At 43.2% G+C, this 26,514-nt stretch overlaps 1 protein-coding gene across 2 annotated transcripts in view; it reads right to left on the reverse strand.

Annotated features, from left to right (window-relative positions):
• The window catches only part of LOC105276314 (fringe glycosyltransferase), an 87,204-nt gene that overhangs the window by 15,098 nt on the left and 45,592 nt on the right, over positions 1-26,514 (reverse strand). For both annotated transcript variants that reach the window (XM_011333840.3, XM_026970213.1), the window contains exon 6: positions 6,761-6,846. In XM_011333840.3, coding sequence (XP_011332142.1) covers positions 6,761-6,846 — 86 coding nt within the window. The remainder of the gene's footprint in view (positions 1-6,760; positions 6,847-26,514) is intronic.

The following is a 26,514-nucleotide window of genomic DNA, read 5'->3' on the forward strand; positions in this document are numbered from 1 at the left end:
TCTCTATAGTCGTTACCTGTATTGATATTCATCAAGTTTAATTACTGCGGACTTTTCATTCAGAATTTGGAATTTTAGTAGCAGATACAGCAATTTATCAACTGATTGTACAAAATGCTTCGAATCGCGAGTTTCTCTCTCTCACGTATAAATATTTCAATGAAATTAAATTTTTTCACGAAATTTTGGTTCATAAACAAAGTATAGATAGTTTCTGAGCAATTATGGAACAGAGTAAATTTAAAAAAGATAAATGTACATTGAAATAATACAAATTTTGAATCGATTGTATAATAAAGAAAGATATAAATTTGAGGATTAATTAATAAACAACTACTTTCCATTGTTAATTCGTTTCTCGAAAAACGTTACGTAAGTAACAAAATTAAGATGTGAGAAAATTTGTGTACATTGCATGACTTTATTAGTTCGTTTCCTATCAGAGATGCAAGGAAGGTAAAGTGTAGGACTGATCGCGGAAACACGTCGTGAATAGTCTCGCAATTGAATCAATATCGATCGGACTGGATGGTACGAAGACATCGAACAGAATATAGTGACAACGTGAGTTTAACGTGGAATTGAGACGTACATATATACATGCATATATGTCCATACATGTGCATATACATATATGGAAGTAATTATTTCTAATCTCGACAAATTTTGCAAAACTCAACCGCAATGTTTTATCTATCTTGACGTATAGAAAAAAGCTGCACTGTATTTGATAATTCAGTATTTAAGGTAAAATGACATTGAAAATGATGAGAAAGTAAGATTTAATTAATTTTTTGTCAAGGAAGCTTGAACATCGAGTTAGGCTAGGCGGCTTTATGTATCATCGAATGTAATCTACATTAATTTATAACATCACGTGATGCATTCTAATGCGTTTTGAAAAACAAGACGCAGAAAGCAGAGGGTTTCGATCTATAGATCACCACGGGCCCCGTCTGCGTATATATAGGTATGTATATATGTAGGAATGCCCAAATTGGTTTCACGAGCCGCGGGCTGATAGATGTATACGCGGCAATCGCGCCGATGGTAGAGAGGAATCCAATTAGGCGAGCAATAAGGGAATCGAAGAGATCCTTGAACGCGAGCTTCGTCGAATCTCTTTGACTCTCCTCTTCTCCCCATCCGTGCCCCACGAAATGGCGACTCTTTTTTTCGTTTCTCACCGACGGAATTACCACGACACGTTTATTATCGGAACTTTCGCATCGGGGCGAAACCCGTGGGACGATTTTAATTCGTTAGTCCCGATTAGATTAAATGTCCCCGATTTATGGAGCGGAAACGAATCTTGCGGACTTTACGAAGCGTAGCAATTAAGTCCGATAGAGAACGCATAAATGCTCCGGAATAATAGATAATGGATGAATGAGTTTCTCTTCATTGCATAAAGCATTACAACAATAAATTAAATTTTTTAATGAATAAATCAAGTTAATTAATAGTTCAAACAGCCAGGTTTGAGTAAATTACGTTAGAGAAGTTATTGCCTCGTCCTCGATTTCGTTCCTCGATGCTTCCCGTCTTATTTCTCACGATAATATCGACGACACGTTTATTATCACAGATAGAGAGAGAAAAAGAGAAAGAAAAACATATTCCTTCCTCGTAGCTGATTATGAGAAGAAATTTATAAAACATGCAGGAGGTCAGTTTAAAAGTACATTGCGCATTACATTACGCATAATATTATGTAAAATCTCTTCTCTGAAGGCAGATTCGTAGATATAAAGTCTTTTTCGTTTATCTATTTTTCTTAAAGCAAAATACAAAGTTTTCTTGAAATACACAATTATCAAAAATGTTATTATTTTTTTGAAAAATATACATCTTATCTAGTGTATATGTGTAGTGTATGCACACGACATATATGCTATTTCATCATTTACAATAATCATACAATTACTTATTAATTATATGTTTATTTCATGTTTTTATTCATTATATTTATTTCGCAAGAAAGACTTTGCTGTAAATGTGAATGTCGAGTTAAATTTGCGCCTTATTAAAATTCATGATTCAAGATCAGATTTACAGCATTCGCAAATTGGGTAGTAAACTGCGACTCCTGTAATTCTCCAATCTGATTCTACGTGTCATCGCCCGGAGAAATCTCTCCCAAAGATCCTACAACAACCGTTTACGGCTAAGCCGGAATTTAAAGTATCAAAAGAGGAAGCTGTCGGCGAACAAACCTAAGCGCTCAGTTGCAGGTGCACACCTTCGGGTTTTTTAAAGGCAATAAAAGTGTTCGGCGAACAGGAATACATGTATATATACATATAAAAACAGAAAACGAAACACGCGCATGAAAAAGAAACCGAAAACAAGAAGAAAAAGTACAGAGAAGCGAAGTCAAAGAAGAAGATGCGATGTTGCAAAGAAGAAGATACGCTCGAAGCCAATTTGTATAAATTGAAGACTCGAACATCGAAAAATTATAATATTAATATTTATGAAGAATAAGAATTAATTGTAATCTTAATTTCTAATTTTATGCTATCAATGTAATAAAAAAATGTATATAATATTTTGAATATTTGTTCCTGGAAAGGTATTTTCTTTATTCCATCTTTCATTTGCACTTCCTTTCGTACGATAACATTACAACCCACCAATATGCATGAATATCATAAGGTTGAGAACGCAAGACAATTTTGCAGCAAGTGAAATCGAGACAAAATTCATTAACATTAAATATCTCCTACCTGGGTACCTCAGCATCTTAAAATTTATTTCTTAAACTGTCCTTCACTGCATGTAGATATAACGACATCCACTGGTTCTCTCGGATAATCTCTAAAATGTACCAAACGCACAGCTAACTTGAACAGCCGTAGCAACATCACGCAACGAGTATCGTCTCCTTGCGCTCTAATCTCTCTTATTTATTGGCCTATTCCTCCGTTAGCCTGCTCTTGCACACACACGTGCTCTAACAAGGAAATGATATAAATATAGATATACGCATAAATAAGCGCAATGTAACGCGTATTGCCTTCCTGCTTGCACTTTTCTGTATCTGTAAACGTGGGTGGCAATCAGGTCGCTCGTCTAGTCAGGCCCATTGTAAGGAATGGCTTCTTGCTTCGTTAATTAAGATCCATCTCCGTGATGGCCACGAGATAGCCAACTGACGTTAATCTCTACTCTGTTGCTAGATTAATCACTAATACAACGGGACCACGTCACGTCCGGACTCCGTGTTATATTTTTCCGGCAAAAAATCTGAATCCGACGAGTTCAATTTCCAACGTTATAGATCTGCACAAGTCATCTCTAGCCAATCGCGAATGATTCTTGTTCAACAAAAGTGCAGTTTTGTTATTAAAATGATATCTCTGATACTGAAAAGTTATGGCGATTTTAATTCTCGTCTTACATTGTGTTATAATTTGTCAGAAGAAAAGAGCGTGACTCTGATTTCACGACCGAGAAAATAGCCTGCGATCGATCGTTAGCTACTAATTGAAGTTAAGTCAGAAGTTTGATTAAACGACATTTAACGTTTAATGCTGCATTGAACTCGTTTCGATTACAATTTTACTTCTGCCACGATGCAACCTGAAGAATCATTCGATGTAACTCAAATATAGCAAGAATAGAAATGCCGTTATCACTATGAACGATTAATGAACAGTAGTATAATCAGTAAAACTTTAAAATTTTATCAGATAGCTCTAAAATGTAAAGTTTTCTTAAACTTGTTTACATTGAATGAAATTTATACACGTATATAAGTTATAAGTTATATTTTTCAAATCTGTATAGGATTCTACAATAAATAGTTAGATTTTATATTAAATATTTTATTTATATTTGTCAAGATGAAAAAAGTATTATTAATTACTTGATCTTTGTCTTTCGCGACCACTGTGCCTTTGTCATACCGAAGTTGTACTACGAAGAAATGATGGCAGGGAGCTAACAGAGCGGATGTGAGCGCATGACAATCTGAAAGCAATGAGCGGAACGTTCGCTAGAACTTCGACGATGGAACTTATGACGAACGTGAGAACTCGTTAGTCGAAGGGCAATCTGCTTGGGTGATCACGATAATTGATCGCACAAGAAACAGAACATTTGGAGACGCACGGAGCAATCTTCCAAAAGCATCTAACGATCCGCAGAATAAGTAAAGATTAAATAGATGGGCTGAATGATTAAAAGACCAGATTCTCGCAAGAACCGTGACATCGTGTTTTTACAGCCCAACGACTCGTAAAATAGGAAGCAATTTCTGCAGGTAGATTAAATACTTCAGGAACCTTCAATGAATAACGGCGTATCGAACGAAACATTGACTCGTTGGTAGCAAATAAGACAAAAAATTTCTGTTCGCGGAAGCGTAAATCGTTTTACCACCGCGTTCATTTAATTCTGCCAGGTCTGCCGAAAGAGTATCTGAAAGGGACGAAAAATGGAAAAGAATGAAAATACAAAGAGAATCATGCACTCGTAGTTAAATAGCAGAGGAGATAGAATAAGAAAAGACTATGAGCGGTTACGATGCTCCTCCTTTCTGGCTTTCTTTCTGTCTACAATGAAATAAAACCGTAGCCGTCCGTTAAAAGAAAGATATGCGGAAAAGAGCGAAAAGCATTTTACCTTCCTCGGTCATTCGCCTAAAGAATATCCTCTCGTGCAAAATGAAGAGTGGCGGCGTGATATCTGTTACCCTCTTAAGCGCGCGAAAAAGCACGGCGAATCTCAAGCGGAATAAATTAAAATGCGCGAACGTAATCGCGCCGTTCCCGAAGAAGAAAGACGAGCGGAATTACCACGGCCATACTTACCGTACCTCAGAATCGTCCTGACGGTGTCTAAAATAACACAGAAGTAACGTGAAACACGGTACGAGAAATGAAGAGCACCTAAATTCACAAAATGCGATTCCAAACGCGAGCGTTCCGCCACTGAGCCGGCGAGCGGAAATATGCATGAAAATTCCGCGCGACTGTTAACGGAGGTTTACCTCCTCTCGCGATTACTGCGAACGTGCCGAGTGGAAAACATCGGCTGGATATTGTTCCTCGTAGTCCCCTGGCGACGACGAAACGCGTATAAATTATCGAGATAAGCGTAAATTACGGGCCGTCGTTGACCGGCGTTTAGTCGCGATAAATCGTGAGATCAAGCGTGATGCTGCCGGATTACGTCCGGCGAAATAAAATGACGTCGACGAGAGCCGTCCGTCGGCTCTGAATGAGAGAGCTGTTCGCTGCATTCGTCCCGTTTCTCCCCTACGTGTGTACCACCGTCCACGTCGTTACACAAAATGAGTGTATAGGAAGCCAGGATAATGCCGGAATACACCGTGTACATCATGGAGCGAACGGAGGAATGAGGCTAGAGCTGGTAAAAAAACGAGAAGGATGATTCGCGAAGTCCTCCCAAGGACCGAGCTTTTTTGCCAGATCGGTTCACGTTCATCCTTCGCTATGGCCCCGAATCCGTATAAGGAAGCCAAGAACGAGGACACGCAGGGGGAGAAGAGGATCGCGGGTTCTATAGTATCCTTCTGTATAAGCCGATCGAATCAACTGATCAAATGAAGTGGTTCTTACGGGAGAGACCGCAGGGTTTAAGCCTCCGATTTACGAGGTAGGCGCAAAACGCGCCCGTCGGGGAACTGGATCGAACCGCGGGGCCCCCGCGTGACCCCGCGTCAACGTTAACGGCAACAAACGGTCGACGGGTTCGTTCGTGACGATGACGTTATCGTGGACCGAGGATAAACAATTGGCCACTGTACGCCGTAAACGGTGATTTACGATCGGTACCGAGAGCGCGAACGCTTTCGGCCTGCCATCGACGGCGATCATCCCGATGATCACGCACGAAGTACATAAACGTCATGCACGCTAACTTGCCGTGGCCATCGAGGCGCTTTTATCGAGGAGAATGTCGATAATGGCAAACGTAATTGTCCGTCGTTATGATCCACGTACGTAATGACGACCAGCGAGCATGTTTTTTCTATCATCGCTGCGTTTCCACGCTCGGCGACCGACACGCGGTTTCCGCGGGCGTGCGATGACTTTTACGGCAGAAAATGAGGGCTTTTGTAAGTAATTATCAGCCGTGATGCTCGGATCGGCGTTCGTAACAGATAGAGCGACCGATCGATCGATCGATCGAGGCAAAGCAGTGACTAGGCAAGGCCGCCGGCGTTATTTAATCCTCCGCAGGTAAAAACGAATGGACGAGTAGCGCGGAAAAAGAAATGAGAAGATATTCGAAAGGGGGAACGGGATCGTTAATACGCATTTTCACGTTAGATTAAGCCCTGAAAGAACCACCGCGATGTACGGTGGTAACACGTGTCATACGTGTCATGCGTGACCAACCGTATTCTATGGAGATTTCTATTCTGTGACGGGAGACACCTGCCGCCAAAGAAGCTCAACAAAGGAAGCGTGTAAGTTCTGTGGAACTGTGATCAGTCATCCCACAGCGATCGGTCTTATGATAATATCTCGAGATGCCACAAAGCGTAATAGTCAACCAATTAAAATTATAATTACATCAGAATTACGATTAAAATTACAATTAAAGCTACAATCACACGTATATGTAACGGGAGATAAATTTCTGATAGACGTTTAACGCAGTGTTGATGCACCAATTACACTTACCATCTCTCAATTACATTTACCATCGCAATAACAAGTAATAAAACGGATAACGGTCTCCGAGATATTGAACTAAAAAAGACAGGAAAAAGACAGAAACTCACCCAGCAACCGGAGTCATCTTCAAAGCCAACGCTCGACTGATGCAGAAGCCGGCACCGCCCGTGGCAAACCAGAACCTCACTTTGTACTGAAACATGCAGAAAAGGGAACGAGAGGTTCGTGAGTTGCTCGACAGAGAGATTGGCTAGAAATCGCAGGAGCTGCCATCGTAATTACACGACACATCGATCCGAGATCGGATCGAACGATCGATCGCAACATCGACCGAGCGGCGTTCGACGCTCGTTATTAGTCGATTAAGGATGAATGACTCGCTTGATCAGAGTTAGGGGTCGGGATAGATTACATCTTGACGTATCGTCGGGTGTCACGCTACTTTGAGACAGCGAAATTACGACGGAGTCGTGATTTCGGCAAGTCGCACCACAGGATTCCGGTTCTCCATTTTCGCTTCGAGGCGTTCACGGAATCGACCGCGGCTTCATCGATCGAACGATTCGATCGACGATTATTCAACGGGAGAGGTGACGCTTAAATGACTACGCTGCAAATTAATCTTAAACTTTTGATGCGGAAAGTCGAAAAATGGTTCCGCCAAGCTCAATAATGACTTATGATTGTATAATTAAATCTAATCTTTAGATGAAAAAATAATTACAAATAACGTATGTGATCATTTGCGAAGAAGCGCCTTTCAATTTCTCAGACTGCGATTCCGCATCAATGTACTTGAATGACTCGAATTGTTCACTTTTCGGCTTCGCTCCCTTAGGAATCAATTCATCAATTCGTCGATTCAACGATACGCGGACGACATCAAAGTCCAACTTGTGGCACAATGATACAAATGCTGATCAAAAACACGCCGGGAAAAAGGTATCCGGCTTCCGATTGGTCTTTTTTCCGGTGACCTGGAAATTTCGCTTCAGGAAACATTCTCTTGTAACAATGGCCGTACACGAGACATACACGTGCGCAAACATATGCACACACAAAGCTGAAATACGAGCGATTTCTGGCCGATTGCCGTGGCTGCAGGCTATTAAAGCCGGACTTCTAGGCGGCCTGAGCGCGATCCATGCCGACCGATACTATCTCGATACTGGTATAGGTAGAATCGTGCACCGTTCCTCCATGAAGGCGTGGTGCACGAGCCGAGTACTACGAGTCACCAGCTAGACGAGCTGCACACGTGCGTACGCACGACGCTGATAAAACTGTCAGGCGTTTTTGCGCGTCTTCCTCGGGGATCGCGAAACGTCGGGTTCACGTAGCAGACCCGTTTCGCATAAAGAAGCAACGTAACGGCGAGCGGGTTATCGAAGCGGATCTTGCGATACGAATTAGTCGCGCGCTTAATTGACTCAATTAAACGCGTGAGAGAAGAGCTGCGCGCCAGGTGCGCGCCGCCGACAACGCATAATAACTTGACGCTCGATCGCGCAGCTTCCCGTGTAAAAGAATTTATAGGGTCCTAAGTGGGACCCGATTAATTTTCCTCAATATTAATATGGCCCTACAATGGTAATGTAACAAATATTTTTTCGGGACCTTATAAGGGACAAATATTTTTTTGGGACCTTATAAGGAAATAATAAAAAATATAATATCTAATCGAGCCACGATGTGGCAATGATAGGGCATCCCTTTTTAGGACATCCCTATTTATTCCTTATAGGGGCCTTTACTTTCATATTAGGCCCTAACAATTTTCTGCACGGGTTCCGTCACGCTTCTCGCACGATCAAGCCGCAATTTTGACAGTTTAGTGGAGGAAGATCGAGGTCGAATTGACGAAGTGCCACTCGACTCGTTCGTGTTGAGTCAGCCAACGTGATCAGACATGCTCATAGCTGATAAAGTTTGTCCGATTCATCGCGCTTTCTTTTACAAAGAGAAAGAAGAAAGGGAAAGCTTGAAGATAAAAAATACTAGCGCGAAAAATTCCATGTCCACGACTGCCTGATCTAATCTGCGGCTATCGACATTAATCTCGACATCGCATGTCGCAGAGAAACAACGGTGTGCTCCTTTTCTACGGCTAGGGCGTGGTAGAATGCGGTCCGCAAGAAGGGGCTACCTTACGGGTATATCGCGCATGTATTGCATGTATCTCGTGATATATCCGTAAGGTCAGCTGACAGAGGTTCGGCGTGGCGTTACCGTTATGCATTTGTACGTGCATACCTATGACCAACACGAGATGTGAGCGCGCCTGGTGTAATCGCCCTTCTGCACTCCGTTTCGAGGATCTATAATTTCGCCCCGTTGCAGGTAATAAGGCGGCCAATAAAAGCTTGCCGAGGCCGATGACGTAGAAATTGCGCTGATGATATCGCGCCTGGCATCGCGCGTCTATCCCGTCCCGATGCTGTTGCTCCTTTCCGCGATTCCGACCGGCGATATATTCCGGATGCGTCTCGAAATTGAAGAGTTCAGTTTAATGACGGATTTCTTGAGCAATCGGATGTTAATCTTGCCTACGATCAATTGTCTATCTCGATATGGTCTATAAAAGTTCTTACATTATAATTAATTCTAGACAGAGAACATTTACGATTTCTGAAACAAGATAGTCTTAACGATGTTTCTGAGATTTCAAATAAAAACCCTCCACCTGTTTCGTATAAAAATTAGTGCCTAACGAATACCCACATTCCTCACTCCCGACGCAGCTTGTAAATCCAAGGAGCAGCAGCTCTTCGCTAACACGAAACATATCGTTGCTCATAATTGCCTCGTGTTCAAAACTGCCCCTCCTCCCCGTCGCTTCCTTCGTTCCTCACACGCAGTATCACTCGCTTTATGAAGGTATCGAGCGACAGATGCCAAAAAGAAGAGAAACAGATGGGACTCACGGACGTGTATTAGATATACACGCGCGATAGAGGTAGCTCGAGATAATATCGGGGTGCTTTTACAAGAAGGGAGCGATTCTTTACTTCTCTCTTTCGGGTCCATTTGAATAACATAACATCGTGTTGCGGAGTCACGGAGAGGAGCCACCGGGAGCGACCCGGGACGCGAGAATTCCGAGGTCGCCCGCGCGAACCCGTTCTTATTGTTGGTGAGCAACGTGCGCAAAGTGTACGGGATCGGTACCGGCGATTCCTCGTGAACCGATGTTCAACGCAATCCCCCGGCTGCGTGCCCCCCGCTGCGAATCGCATATTCCTCCTGTACAAGCCGGGATGCTACTCCCGAAATCATTCTTTCCGTACGCTGCGTGCCAGCTTCTTCCCCGAAGATAGCCAGCAACCGTCCGTTTTAATTTATAGTCATGCACAATAATAATTGAAAACGATCCCCATACACGCGTGACTTTCACGAGAGGAAAGTCTGAAGAGACGTTGAGAATCATCAGGCGTATACAACAATAATATCTCTCATATAATAACAACGCAACAATGTCTCTCAACAGTCTCGATCATTGTTACTCTTTTATCTCGATCTGTGAACTTGTAGAACTACGAGTACCACTATCGAGTATCATAGCGATGATGCAGATATGTGACGTAACAAGAAAGATTCCGACGTAATAATGCGGGAAAGTATCGGGTATTCATTGCACATGAGAAGAAGTAATCAATGACAATGCAATAGCGTCTTTTCTCTCCGATGCGCCTGCGACGCGAGATTTTGTCTTGTCGATATTTGCGGCGACATCGCTTTCGGGATTTCTCTCATTAGTGAAAATAATTGTGAAAAAAATAAAAATCAACACATGGTATTTGTTGCAGATTCACGGAGAATAACGGCAAGTAGTGGAAAACTTCGACTCGGATGCAGCACCGACAGCACCTGTACCCGGATCGTCTGAGGCATCTTCTCTCGCGTAAGCGCAATTCGACGAGGCAATCAGTCAGTAATTTTAATTATCACGCGCGTATTTACGACTGGTAATCGACCGATCTTGGGACGCGGCAATCTCGAAGGGCATCGCGCCGTTAACGAAGGGACCTACCGATCGCCGGCCAAGATTGTGCCGGTGCTCCTCTGACTAATTACATTCCTAACCCGGGACGAGGGCACGTCGCCGGTGGAATGGCGTACGCGAGCAAAGGCCGCCACGATTCTATATCCAATTATGTACGGACGATTGGCAGCGCGAGCCCGTGGATACATTCCGCGATTTCATTGGCCTCCCTCGACCTGCTATCGTCGTCGAGCGGATAGGCGTTATTCAGGATTACACTTCCCGCTTAATTACTACCTGTCTCCCTCGGAGCTCTCGATTGTTCCCGACGTAGCTGAGTTTTCAAGAACGTTTCTTTTCCATTTTGTGCAACTTATCCACAGCGTTTCAACTGAAAACTGGATCACTCCTAAACGAGCACGCCTGACACGCGCGTCCGCACGAGGCGATGGATGGAAGAGTGTTTAAACGTGGATGGCGACGTAGTTTCTGTTATCGAAAAATAAATACACGCAAATAAATTCGCAATTTATTTGCGAGGTATTAGGCATCTTTTTATCGCACTCCAAACGTTTTGCGTTCGGCAAAACGTTCGAAAAGAAAGCAGTCGTTCGCAATCGCCGATCGCTCGCTCCGAGTGGAACGAGCGGTTCGTTCTCGAGGTCGTAAAACCGGGACTGAATGACACGGCGAGTAATATCAGATGGAGGGTGGGTGGCTGCTCGGTATATTAGGACTAATGAACAGATTAGAGGCTCTGATACGGCCCCAGGAGATGTGCGAGATGCGAGCGGCAGCTGTGCGACGTACTAAGAAATTCGCTGCACCCGTATCAGGTCGGAGAAAAGATAGCAGAAGGAATTCGAATCTCGCAAGCGATGAGAAAAAAACAGCGCAACAGATAGCGGCCTTCCTTCGAGAATCTTTCGCGGATCGTGCACGAGACTGCAATAATTTCCTCGCGCGCTTAATCATGCCGGGCTTTTCAGGCGGTCGCGAGATGCAAATCTAATTAAATTACCGCGAGACAACGTTCGATCTTTCGGAGCTGCGCGAGAAGCGAGCGCGCTAGCTCGTTGTAAGCGCACCGGCCGCGTTCCATCCGTGCCGCAAGACCAATGGCTGACGATTTGTATGCACAGTCATCCGCACTTCCACGTAGATTTATCAACCTGATGTCTACAGCCTGGGCAGGAAGTCGCTCTTGCTCTTGTTTCGAATCAGCTCGAGCGTATCCACACGGTGTACAAACGTGTACGCGAGCGCGCGCCGACAGAGAGAGACCGTACATGTCGATATTTCCATAAATTCCGCGCCGAATGTTTTTCAACCGTAAACAGCATCACATTTAAATAAAACGAATAAATTGGCTCGAAAAAATATCTCTTCTTTTCGTAGCTTTTGAGCAACATGATATCTTATGTGGTTACGAGATAAACATGACCGAGCGATAAAATCTACGAATCTTAAGATAAAAAGATACGTTAAATATACAAAAATCCTCTGCAAACAACAGCTGAATCTTTAAAGATATAAGCTTCTAAGAATATGATGCTCTCTAAAAACATAGAAATTTTCAAAATTATTTATTTCAGTTATATTCAGTTTTTAATCTTCTGGTTTGTCAGCAAGAAATTTTAGTTCTTAGTTTAATTAAGTATATACATCAACAATTGTTTTATCAAAAATAAATTACGAAAAACGTTCTTCTCATCCTTTGAATGATTGCATGGTTTCGATATTAAGAGCTATATTAACATGATGCTTCCTTTTATAACAGTCTTACAGAGAGCTCAAATTTGCGAGTATATAATTAACAAAACGACAGCTTTAAGCATCGCTCTTGAGTTTTCTGAGCGAGCGGACGACAGGATAAAGTTCCTCGAGAGATGTAAAAGGGACGAGTACGCTCCCGAAGCGGCCACAAGTGGAATCCACTTTGCGATCCTTGGTCAACCCCTCGAGACTCGAAGAGCACGTGCACATGCAAATATTGGTAGGCTCCCAAACAAGGGCTGCCGACCAGTTTCTCTAAATAAATACCGCCAAAGTAAGCACAAGTGCCGCTTCTAGAAATATCTCGGTCAGATTTCACTTTCATTATTTGATGCGATTCGATTCTACAATAATATCGAATGACCTGTTCGTGGAGTCTAAAATAGACAACTGACATATACAATATTTTAACTCCCTATATCGATCGCACGTGTGATAAAACGAACATTACGGATCACGAAATGAAAATATATAAAAGTTTCATGTTGAAATATAAATTATAGCAAAACGCCAACGAGCAACATCCGGCGACTTTTACGTACACGCGCACGTGCAGCGCAAACACGGCACGATCATCGGAATAAAAAGCGGGAAAAAAAAGAAAAAAAAGGAAAACTGATAAAGCAGAGAACTCCGACGTCGTACGATATGCAATCGCTCGACTCCGGAGCTGCACCGGATGCCGGGCCGATGCAAAACAAAGATGGTGCCGCGAGATATAAAGCAACAGGTATAGTAATATCGGAGTAATGGAGGTAGCGTACAGGCGGCATAGGGAAACATCAGTCAACCCCCTTTCGCTCCTCCTATCTGCTGCCATGTCTTTCGCCGTGTCGGAATGGATATACATCTTTTCCGCGATGTGCCCACGGAGGCCGTCATGGGTCACGAGCGCATCCTCCATCGCTTAGTTCGCGGCTTTCGACCGTTCCTCCTCCCGTCCTCTTTTCATTCCGCCGATTTTTTTCATCTGACGTCTAATCGCGCGCGGCACAGGCGAGGGGGAGAGAAGCGTGGAAGAGCTAGGTCGCAGATGACAGTGCATGATTTATTACGACTGTTCGTTCGTTAAAATAATTTAACGACGGAAAACAAAGATGCATTACTCGTGTCGTATGAACACGCAAGAGTAACTTACAATGCAAATTTGTGAGTGTAAGGGGGATAAATTTCACAAACAATAAACAAGACGTACAAGTCATGAATGCCGTTGGAAGTTGGTGCAGACGCGACTTTTACGATCCAAGGCGATAACTCGCGTTCTCGTAATCCTCATGTTACTTCAGCTCGTGTCGCGGCCGATAATTAGCTAAAAAACCCGCGCGACTTTCTCCCGCGGCGATCTTGCGGCGCAGCCGACGCACTCTCATCTTTCACGGCATCGATAGATACCGTACGGTCGTCATGGGTCACGCTAACTCGCCCATTGTATTCCCGCGCTTGATCCTACGAACAATGCCCACCTAACGTAATTACGAAAGCTTCGTTCAAATCACTTCCCTTGCCTCTGCTTCGGCCTCTCCTTCGTCCGCTAAAAAATCGGATGCCGCTGCCGTGCCCGGGCTCGAGCGTAATTGCGCGCGCTCGTTACGCGTCCCCTTACCCCCTCACTCGTACAACGTTTCCGCGTTGTACCTCGCGGAAACGCATCGTATCGCATCGATAAACCCATTTCGCGCGTATTCGCATGGATAATCGCAGACTCAGTTACGGCACTTTTTCCCGACGGAAGAAGCGGCGCTTTCCAGGCCCAGCCGGCCGTGCCTGGGCGCGCAACATGCTAATGCCGACTGTTACTACCGTTTCCAGCTCGTTCTTCTTCTCCGTTGCATTTAGAGCTTCTTCTTTGGATGTGCCGCCACGTCTAACGCTGCTCTGCAGTCGAGTTCTCACGTGCGATAAAACGCCTTCATAAGGTGCATAAATGACTGGATGCAACCGTGCGGTAGATATATATATATATATATCTGCGGAACGTGTAGAGAGAAAGAGAGAGGATTTCGAGTTTTCCGCTCGCAACGGATCGCGAGATCCCCGCCGACAGATAGCAAGGAACGAACTTGGATGGATGATAAGAGAAGCGGGCCGATAGTTATTCATGTATTCCGACGCGTTGCGACTGAAAGGTACACCATTGTATTCTGGTTCTCTGCTTCTTTTTTTTTCTTATAATTTCGCCAGTGTTTCGCCTTGACTCAGTCTCATGAATAATATTGATTTTCCGGCGGAGTAAACACCGAGATGTTACCGGCACAGGATCGTTTCACGGCGTCGTGCACCTTGAAAACGATTCCCACGTTCGTAACGCGTTCCGCGCGCCGTGCTTTCCGGAAGTTTAAGTACAAGCGCGCCCAAGCAAATCTTGCGCGGTGATTAAGATCGCAACTTAATTGAACTGACGACCCTCCCTGAATTCAGCCGTCAACTATTACGCCAGATTCGTCAAATGAGAAATGTCTCAATGACACGAACCTCGATAATCGCGATTGCTTGGTGCGAAAATTATTTCACGGAAAGCTAACACATCGCTTAGTCGACAGGAATTAGGCGTGAAAATGAGATTCCGCGTGAAATTATTTAATTGGCGAATCGGTGTACGCGGAGATAATCATCAAATAAAATTACACGCGCGCATAAAGGAGAAACGATCGCGAACTACGAAACGCGTAATTACGATATCAACTCGAAAGATGAAGGCTCGTTAATAAACGCGGCGCAAGTTCCTTATATTATCTATATTATACACAAGTTGCATTTACGTTCGATTCGTAAAAGGGAACGTGGTATCTCTCAATGCCGATGTCATTCGAAACACCTTGCTTTCATGAACATAACGTCCTCGCTCGTCGTTATTTCTGCAGATAATTGCATAGTCGTGAATTTCATCTGATTCCCAAGAAGCCAAACGGAACGAGAAATATCGCGTCGGTATTTCGCGGCGCGATCGTAATTGCAAGGAATCTCATGCTCCGTACCGATTTAATTATCTTAATGCAATTAGCCTCGGAGGCAATTCGGTCCAACATACGAAGAGCAGACGCATTCCGTGTGAATTTCGCGTTACTGTCTTCTTCTTATTGACATTTTTGCTCGTGGCGCCTTAGCGGTGCGGCGAGATGCGCGCTCGCCCGTGCGATTGCAATGTTCGGTATGCGTTAGGGATGCAATGGCGAAAAAAAGAGATCAGATGACACAAGTGAGATCAACAAGTGAGACTGAGAGTATATACGAGAATAAAATCGGAAGGAAAAGAAAATAATTAGAGAAATACAAAACGAGCGGAAGTGAAATGTAAATTAATTTTCGCGTGAACAAGAGAGCAGAAGATAATTAATTACTTAAAAATCAACAATTAAATAATTTAAGTCCTTTCCACTTATACTCGAACAGCTTAGAAATTCCTTAGTAGCAATAATGTACAAAATGACAGAAGAAATTAAATAATACAGTGAATAAAGTAATGCGCGTGAAAAGCTATGATGAGCTCAATGGGAAAAGTGTGTTACTGCTGGAACGCCGCAATTATCAACGCGAATTTCAATCATAAATAACATCGAACGGCGATCTAACGCATCCGGACGATAATAATCCATGCGAATTGACACGCAATTTCGATTTCAATTACGCTTCTGGGGTACAAGAAGCAATGTATATTTCAAACAGAGGTTTAATTCAGTACGTGAAAGCCCCGAGCGTTTGGTTAATTGAAGCCAACTTCCGCACATCTATCAACGCAAATGCGACACAAACGCATAAGCACCAAACGCACGCCCGCATGCACGCACGCACGCACATGCGCATGCATCGAGTCTGCAAATGTGGAAAATTATCCGCGAGTTCAATCGGATTTCACCTACCCACTGAATCAACCATGAACCTCTCTCGCGGTAAATTCATCTGATACATTTGATATATACGTGCGACCTTATCTGGCTACACGTATCTTCACCCTGACACCCCCGTTTAACAGGGTACACTGAAGGTGCAACGGCCCCGATAAGCAGCAGATTGCAGAGATCTCAACCCTGCGTTGCCCGTGAAATGGACTTTTAAAATCGATCCGCCCATCTGCCCATCTCGTATCCATCAGCGCATTCAACACCTCCAGCATTGATCGCAATCGTCGCGATGTCCATAAAATCGCAAGTCCGATGCTTGACATACTACGAAAACGCGACATCTGTACAACAAAGTGTAAAATCCATTTCTTATGTGTATTTATAGACCTTATGCTGACGTTGAAGTTGAATTGCTTGCAACAATTTTGATTCCTCCGTTTGAAATATTCAAAATTACGAATGAACGTTCTACTTTTATCGAATAAAGAGTGCTCTTTTTTTAAGACAAGAGTGTAGCTTACGTAACTTTTTTTATATTGCTAATCACAATGTCGGTTGCGCAGAGCGATTTTACTTTAGTGGTGCAAATTATAGACATCAGCAGCCTGGCAACGTGGCGCAAAAGTGACTGTATCGTCGAACTGGCGGACGATCGAATTGCCGAAAAAATTGCCGATGCCTACCGCGGCATCGAGGAGCGACGTGTTCGAAAATTCACCGCACTCTCTTTATGATACACGATGATTACGATCGATCGATCGATCGCTCGCTCGCTCGCCAAGTCAATTCTCTCTTTTCCTCCTTCTCTTTCTTTCTCTCGCGAAACCGCAGCGACCATAAAAGCGCACCATGGCCAGGAGGCGATGTGAGGAGCCGCAGAAACGCAAGACTCATTAAATAATAATTCATAGGACCGACGGTAAAAGGAGGGAGGGAGAGGAGGTCCTGAAAGGATGGAAGAAACGCACGACATGTGGTGAGTAAGGCAGCGTTTGCGAAATAACGGAAGATTACGGAGTTACTCTTGTTCTCTTTGCCTCTCAAGATTCTGGAACGAGAACACGTGTTCTAATCGGCGGACTATTTTGGCCATCAGAATTTAATGAACAGTTCTCGCGCTTTTACAAGCGCGAGAATCCACGGGAAGCGATTCGTATTGGTTGATGATAAAGATTACAGAACAAAATTGTAACAAATGCTGAAATATAAATAATACAACGATAAATGATTCGCATTTGTATAATTTTTAATTCATAGATACTAATTAATCAGATATCATTGCGGATTATTGTCAGTTTAGCTAAACTTGGAATTTTGTTGAAATTTAATTACTCGAAAAAGTTACGCAAGAGAACAATTTTCGCAATGTAGCTAGCAGAAAAGAACGCGTAGTATGCGTAGTACGCGTAGGCCTGTGCATAAGATCTCTCTGCTGATGCACTTCCCCATCGACCTTGATCTTACATTAGAAGGCCGGTTCACCACGAAGTAACGTCAGTTATTTGCCTCGGAGAGTGGCGGCATGTTCTCCGCGAGCGATTTCCTTGTGGTTTCTCTCTATCACCGTGACAAAAAAGGGAGAATAAACGTTGCGCACGCACGGTTGAGCATATCCTGAACTTAGCGTGCCTCCTCTGAGGTATTCACTCCGGCAAAATCAACAATCAAAAAATCAATTGCAGCCGCGAAATGTAAAACAACGCAAGTCCGTGTTTTGTGTCGTACGAGCGTATCGTTATACGATACGCGAGCAACGGTTTAAAAGAAAAGTTAGTTTCAGAAAATTGTTCAGCGATAATCGAAAATAGAATAACAAGTGAAACTCTTGCAAGAAGCAAAAGAAAATGAACATCACAAGGTGAAAGAAGTCAGAAGGGAAATTTATAACACGTCAAGTAGAGATTAATGATACGCGGATAATAATCGAGTGTAAAGAAAATTCGCGCCACGGCATCCTCGATTGGAACGTTAGCAGGTAGAGACGAAATCGTTCCCGAAAGGACACACGGTGCTCTTAATTAAAACGAATAGTAGTTGATAATTATCGGCTGCGGCCGGGCCGCACGGATCCGACGAATAGGTTTAATAAAACGTCTCGTATTTCATGAGAGATTTTGCCCACCTTCTTCCCGGCCCCGTCCTATCTTTCTCTCAGTCTTTCTTCGCTCCCGTCTCTTTCTTGCTCCCAGCCTCCTTTTATAGCCCTCTCTTTCTTCTCTCTAATGATTAATACGGCCACTGGTGCGCCGCGAGTTTACTGCCTTCCTGCTGCGGCCACCTACGGCTCCCTCTTCCTTTGCCATCTCGTTTCCTACCTATAGCACCTATATCTTCTCGTCATCTTCTGCCTTCCACCGTGTTCTTCGTTTATGAAGAACGGCCGACCTCTGCCAATGCGGACTACGCCCGCAATACAGTAACGCGGTACCGCGCTCGCAGACACGCCTAGGATATTTCCGCGGGGTGCCCATCGTCCTTTTCGATCGCGAAAAATCAACACGCGATTTACGAGCTTTTTATCTTCAAAGACAATATATTGATTAATAACCTCGAGATCTGTAATGCTTCAACGGCACATCCGGCGCGTAATGAAACACTCCTAGCCTGACGCTAGTCTGTAAAAACGTTTCAACAACGTCTCCTTTATTCCTTCATGGTCGTTACATGCTCGAGTTTTTCTACGTGCGCGATGCTAATCGTAATTGACGTGTCACGGCACATAAACGGGATAGAAGGTGTATAATTACGAAAAGGACGGTGACGCGTTCCCTTCGCGTCTCGAGAGACGCCGGTCAATTTCATGCTTTTCAGGGTGGCGAACGCGCGAGCGAGGCGCGACGTGTCCGACAGTGTCAAGATTTCTTTTATTTCTCCGCTGTCAATCACCGCTGGAAAGAAGCCTGGATAACCGTTACCGGGGCACATTTGACGAGCCCGACGGATACGGCAGCGGAGGAATCGATACGACGTCCCACCGTCAGATCCCGGAAAGGAAGGGATCGAGATCGAGTCGATCCACTCCGAGGTCTATCCGCGGAATCCGCGTCATGTTCGAACAAATCGCGCAATCGGCTATAATGGAGCCATTACGCCGGCTGCCACTGCTCGTCCGAGAAGGGCTGATCGGATTTTTCCGCTTCGGAAAACTGTCGCTCCTAAATTACGACAGATCCGAGTTTTCGCGACAAGCCCGTGCCATAAAACAGCTCTTTCGAGTGAATACAAAACACGAGAGTAACGTGAAATACTATTTATCTTCGTCTCGTGAATTTAATGCTCATAATATTCGCATGTTAATGCAATGGCTGATGCAATATTCGACGGCTTACGTACAACGATCAGAAATATAATTAATGATGCATTGAATAGAGAAGGAGAGAGAAAGAAGGAAATAATTTACTAGTAAATCGAATTTCGCAAGCGTACATTAACAGCAGCTGGTAATTATGACTAATATATATCGACCTTTTGTGGCCTTTCTCCCTTCACCTTCAGATATGTAAAAATATGATACAGATTTCCAAGTTTTGATCTTGATTATGCATGCCTGCATTAATTTTCATAAATCACATCCTGGACGCATTTAGAGTCCGCGACCCGATTTATAAACGGACTTACATACATATTCAATAGCGCGCTTGTTTATCGGACTCAGAGTATCTGAAATATTCAAAAGCAGATTTGTAACGCGTACGACAAACTGTTTTCTTAATTAGCAGAACTGACGTACGTCCGCAACGTAAAACTGCAATACACTTTCATTCTCGCATTCATTTATTATGTTGCAATCATTTCGCAAAAAGTAGAAACAGGAATAAAACTAAAACTTGTTTGTAGCTTATTTAAACGCTATCTGATTTGAAAAATATAAATCTTTTTCATAAACAGCAAATAGTAAAGAAGCTGACTAATACTGCTCGCCACCCTTTCAACATATGTTACCTTGTTGCGTACACCAAATGGCGACGTTGCGAGCGTGTGCCTTCCGCGCGATACTCTCCGGTATTTTTCTTTCGGCAGCGGCGCGGGCAAGGAAATACTCCTTTTAATTATACAACTTTTATTCACACGCGACACTTTGGCGAACAAACCAGTTAACAAATAGACTTTATCCACCGCTTATAAAAGACTTAAACGAATCTGATTTGTACTCGTTGCCAGAAGTGAGGCTTGTGCGGGAAGAAGCACGGAAGGAAACGAAATCGGCCGAGACGGTACGGCGATGGCCGAGCGATGACGGGAGCGGCCGAACGGTAGATATGTTATAACGAACGCGAATGGGCGCGAAACTTTTGGCGCGGACGGTGTATTTAAAGTAATCAAAATAGGAACGGATATATATATATATATATATATATATATATATATATATCTTTAACATACCTATTCATTATTAGAAAAGATTCCAAAACATATATTTAGTTTATTAGTTCTGTTTAATCTATACATAGTACTTAGGAATAAAACATGTACAGGGTGTCCCATTTTATATTTGTCAGTAAAATATTTCGATACGACGTCGTTTCAGAGAAAAATGTTTCAGACAAAAGTTATATGGCTTCGAGGGGGCAAGATGATGATATTCTCAATTTAATTGTAGATGGCGCCACTTTCGAGATTTCATCATGGCGGCCATTTTTTAAAATGGAAGTCGATTTTTCTCTCTAAGTGAAAGTTGTAGCTGATAATGAGAGGAATACAACGGTTTTTTGTTTTTTGAAATTGGACCATTTTTCAGTGAGTTACAGCGTTCCAAAGTATACTGTTTTATAATTTAAGTATACACATAAACCAAATCTTGTATCGAAAAATTTATAGTAAATCAAGCACCCCAATTGTGAGAGGCAAAGGGACTCACATTAAACAAGCACCCCAATTGTAAGAGGCAAGGGGACTCACATTAATAAAGCACCCCGAAGGGAACAGAAACCTACTACGTCCATGCCGTTGTTCCTGGGTAGCGCTAAAAGTAGGATAGTTGATAGAACGGTACACTTTGGGTAATGCAAATGCCGGCAGTACTGTAACTTGTAGTTCTCATAACTCGAATAATATTTAACGAAAAAATACTTTATTATAGTGTTTTGAAAAGCTCTCGAGGTAAGCTACAAGACTGTATAATGAGAAATAAAGAGATCCATTAAAAAAAAAGTTAACCTTCACATAAACCTTGACAGGTGCACCCGAGGTCAAATCAGTGGCAGCATCTTATGTCCCCCTTGAAGTCATAAAACTTTTGTAAGAAACATTTTTCGATACAAGATTTGGTTTATGTGTATACTTAAATTATAAAACAGTATACTTTGGAACGCTGTAACTCACTGAAAAATGGTCCAATTTCAAAAAACAAAAAACCGTTGTATTCCTCTCATTATCAGCTACAACTTTCACTTAGAGAGAAAAATCGACTTCCATTTTAAAAAATGGCCGCCATGATGAAATCTCGAAAGTGGCGCCATCTACAATTAAATTGAGAATATCATCATCTTGCCCCCTCGAAGCCATATAACTTTTGTCTGAAACATTTTTCTCTGAAACGACGTCGTATCGAAATATTTTACTGACAAATATAAAATGGGACACCCTTATAATATTTAAACGGACGTCAATTAGCAACGTAACGTCGATTTCCAAATCGGGTGTCCGGTAACAGGATCCTTTCCGGCCAACCGAAGTCGCATTAAACCGTTGAATATACGACAGCGCACGGCGCGACCCACTGCTTGGTATCTAAATCGCTCAAACGAAACGAAACGAGAAGAGTAGCCGGATACCGGACGAAAGAAAAACACCGTTGATAGGCTATTAAGCTAGTCAACACCCTATGGAGTTACGGCATTCTGCGTTACTGTCTACCTGTTAATTACAACCAGGACCGAGGCAATATCTAACGTCACGAATACGACCAATACCGACGCGGTTAAGAGCCGCATATATCACCATCCATTTTTTCACACGATACACCTTTGACAGGTGTACTGCTGCGATTAATTAAAAGCTATATCAGCCGTGCTAACCAAAATATCTTCGTACGAAAAAACGCCCTTTCAATCTCTCTTCCAAATCTCTTTTAGAAATTTGCATATATAGATCCTTCCATCACAGAGAGATGACATCTCTTAATAAAACATTCTCTGTAGAAACCGCAGTCACGCTCTGATGAGGGTAGATATACGAGAGGCTTAATAGTTTTCGGATGAACGAGAAATTTTGACACGAGGAATTCCTTTGATTTTTTTAGGATATTTAAAGTGGGCTGTAATATTTAAGAGAAGGCAGGTCAAGCAACGATAATTGCCTAGCGTACGTATTCTATAATAATCATGCATTTCGTGTTATTTGACGAATTATTGTTACACGTTCCAGATATCTGTCTTCTTATTCTCGAATCTTTTTAAATTAAAATCTCGCCTTCTGTCCTTTAAATCCTTTATAATATGTCCTTCTATAATCGAAACGGGAGCAGATCGATAATTGTCAGTTTCAGTTGCTAGATAATAGATGACAGGTATATGTGTGTGTGTATCGGCGCATCCCGGAGAAGCATCCCGCTAACGGTAACGCTAATAGGCGGCAACAATAACGCATAATTATAGTTATTACCGCTGTTATTATTATTATCGTGCATCATCGTTATTGACCGCGTCGGTGCATCGTTTGTGGGCGGACTAGCGTGATAACCGACGACGGGACAAGATGCACTTTATGCGCGAGGTTTATGCACGCGTGATGTAACGCGAGCCTCGGTTTGTTTTGCAGCTGAAAACATTGCGGCTACGTATATCTCGGGGAAAATTTACCGCAAGCGAGATCATCCTACATTAGTTGAAACGTTGATTCTCACTATGCGTGAAACATACGTACGCATATTTCGTGGATACAAAGGATACGCATGTTTCGTTATTATAACAAGAGATTAATCTTTTTCCTTTTTTATCGCTTTTAATTTCACAAACATGATTTCTAAATTAATTTTAATAAAGCTTTCACGTATACACGTTCTTTCTTTATTCTATTGTTTATTTTATATTCATTTCAGTTCGTTTGTCGCAATGTACGGTAATGTATAATACAACAAGATTAAATTAACTGACCGTCAACAAATAACATGATAACTGGTTGTTACAGAATATTGTCATATATAACATAATATTGTTCGTTTACGAATATCAAGAGAGTTTCATTACTCTGCTATCTTTCATATCGAGATAAACGTTTGCACCGAACACATTGGTCAGCACAAAAAGATACAAAACTCTACTAAAAAGAGACCAACAAAAACGACCACGAATAAAAGCTATTAGCGGACAATCGCCGAACAATATTAAATCCTGTCCTACTTACGATCAGTTAATCAGGTGTAATGAAAATTCGGTAAAACGCCGTCTCACGCTTGGAGGACAATATCGATTAATTGGCAGACTTTCGCGGTGAGTTTGTCAGGGTAAAAAGCGAAGCGACGCGAATTATAAAGTGACTGGTGCCGGGGAGCTACAGCTAAAAAAGGCCCGTGTCGAAACGCTTGAGACCCCCAGCAGTAATTAACCGCAGGCCAGAGAGCGAGCGTTGCAGGTGAACGATGAATTTATTACGGGCTTAATTGTAAGTGTAATTTAAATTACGAGCGAAAATTATGGTACGTCCGTCGACGTGATACCAGTGTTCCGTTTTCGTAAGCATGAACGCTGATTTGAAAAAGGAGACGGTGCCGATACGATCGCGATGCGCATCGCCCGCGGAAAAATCAGTACCGCGGACGGAGACACGTGATTACGCAAAGAAACATGAATCGACAACTGTTATTACTCATAGCCCGAGCGAGGATGATTACGCGAGAACGCAATAAACGCGAGGCGGAGATGGCCGTTTCCTAGCAGACGCGGCGGAACGACTTTCCGCCTCGCGTTTCTTCGTCAATAACGTGACGGCGGTTCCAGTCGCAAGCTCACGAGTTTCAGCCTGATGCTTCTCGAGTCGGAGATAATAACGCGAGCAAGAAGGACATGCCGCGAGAGAAGCGCATATACGCACGCTTCTGCCCGTAGATAATTGAAACGGGGTTAATCGCGGCGATAAAACCGCGTTCCACATTGCGAGCCTCCCTCTGGACGAAGCGATCGTAAACTATGAATGAACGCGGTTTTTCAAACTGCCATTTTGTAATAATAGCCTGAAATTCCTGAAGATTTGTCCGCGCGGCTTCACGCGACGTTTCCAGCTAAGGTTCGAGACGAATTCCGCAAGCATGCAAAGTAAGCGAAATTACATCGAAGTAATGGAGCGACCGCGGAATGCCGAAGATCTCCAGATTAACGTCAGAGAGTGCTAAGCACCGTCGTTCCCCGGAAGCGTTTCACGACGTTCCGTTACATCCCCGCATACTTTGACGTACTCTGTCGCGGACTCTCCAACGCGGTGTTATATTATACATCGTGTTCGTCCCTGATCTGTACTTCCAGAAAGCCCTTAGTCGGGTCCACCAAAGTCGATGATACGACCGGGGAAGCATAACTTCCCCAGTCGCCTGTAAAACTCGCGGCGCTTACAAGGTCTTCTAATGACAACGACGTTATAAACGAGCGGAGTCGCGGAGAGATATTAGGGATAGGCGCGAGCGTGATAGTGGCTTCGCTCCGAGATCTAACAGCTCGGCTTGGCGGAACGGCTCTCTCACCGGCTCTACTATATACTGGTAGTCGTAATAATAAAGCGTCCGTGCGGTATACAGCCCGGTAATAAGTTCCTGGTTTACGGTTCATCGGTAGGTTATCCCCTGGGTGGATCGGCCTACCGTCCGACTAAAATGACCGTCTCGTGCACGGCTCGATTTCCAGCCTCCATGCACGACGCAAGACGACGAAGAGCTCGAGCTGCCTGCCTGCCTGCCTGCCCGCCCGTACGCTTGCTCGCTTTGCTCCCTCGCTTGCCTGCCTTTCTATTCCTGTGCCCATGCCTCTTTTTCACCACCATAACACCGCACCGCACCGCACCGCGCCACATCGGTACGCCCGCACGCTGCTCACCCTTTCACCTAGAGGCGTGGTGCGCGCGATATCGCGCTCCTGCGGGCGCAATTACGACGCCGCCGGGGAAAATGTAAAGTAACGACCACCGACGGTACGTCGATCCTCGCCTCCAGGCGGATTAATCGCTCTTCGGGACGATCGACTCCATTGTAACGGGGCGTGCCTCACGAGAGTCTCTATCTTGGCGCGAATAATTGAACCGCTACATGAACTAGGAGCTGGCAAAAAGATACGCGCGCACGTGATACAATAAAATAATTGCAACGGTAAAAACTTCGATTACTTATGTCATGAACGTCTGACGATCCTAATAAATATAGAGCGCATTTTAAGAGAGGCAGCTAAGAATGCTGCTAAAAAGTACAGTAACGGAGATGCGAGCGAAAGATCGGTGAAAGAAGATTAAGCAATTTACAATTTATTCGGAGAAATTGAAATATACATTTACATAACTCTATGAATATAACCGGAATATACAGGGTGTTTCCTAAGTAAGTAGATAAACTTAAGGAGGATATTCCTTGGCTTATTTTAAGAAGAAAAGGTCATATAAACATATGTCCTAAACTGCTTTGTTTTCCAAAAAAAAGTACATCACTGTTTTCGTTCACTTTTCGTTTATTATAGAACAGTTTGTGTTATTGCAAATGAAACAAATGAAAAACAATAGTAACCAAAAAGAAAAATTATAACGAAAAAGAAAATAGTAACTAAAAAGAAAAATAATATCACAGTAACTGCTGAAAATGTCCACCTGCAGCCATGATACACGCCTCAACTCTCCTTTCCATTGATTGACGTACACGCTCAAAAATACCTGGAGTGTTACGTATTCTTTCACATCCATCTATTATGCGATTTCTGAGATCTTCTTCATTTTGAATAGGTGTAGCGTAAATTAAAGATTTAAGCTGTCCCCATAGAAAAAAATCTACTGGATTTAAGTCTGGGGATCTTGCAGGCCATAAATGGTTTGGTCTTTGAGTACCTCGACCGATCCATCGATTGGCAAACTTCCTGTTCAAAAATTGACCATCCCCACTCCATCCCCACCGCTGTTGACTCGTACTGCAAAAGCACGCTATCCGAAAAGTGAACGAAAACAGTGATGTACTTTTTTTGGAAAACAAAGCAGTTTAGGACATATGTTTATATGACCTTTTCTTCTTAAAATAAGCCAAGGAATATCCTCTTTAAGTTTGTCTACTTACTTAGGAAACACCCTGTATATAAAAGAT

This window comes from Ooceraea biroi, chromosome 6 (assembly GCF_003672135.1).
Source record: "Ooceraea biroi isolate clonal line C1 chromosome 6, Obir_v5.4, whole genome shotgun sequence".
Classification (NCBI taxonomy): Eukaryota; Metazoa; Arthropoda; class Insecta; order Hymenoptera; family Formicidae; genus Ooceraea; species Ooceraea biroi.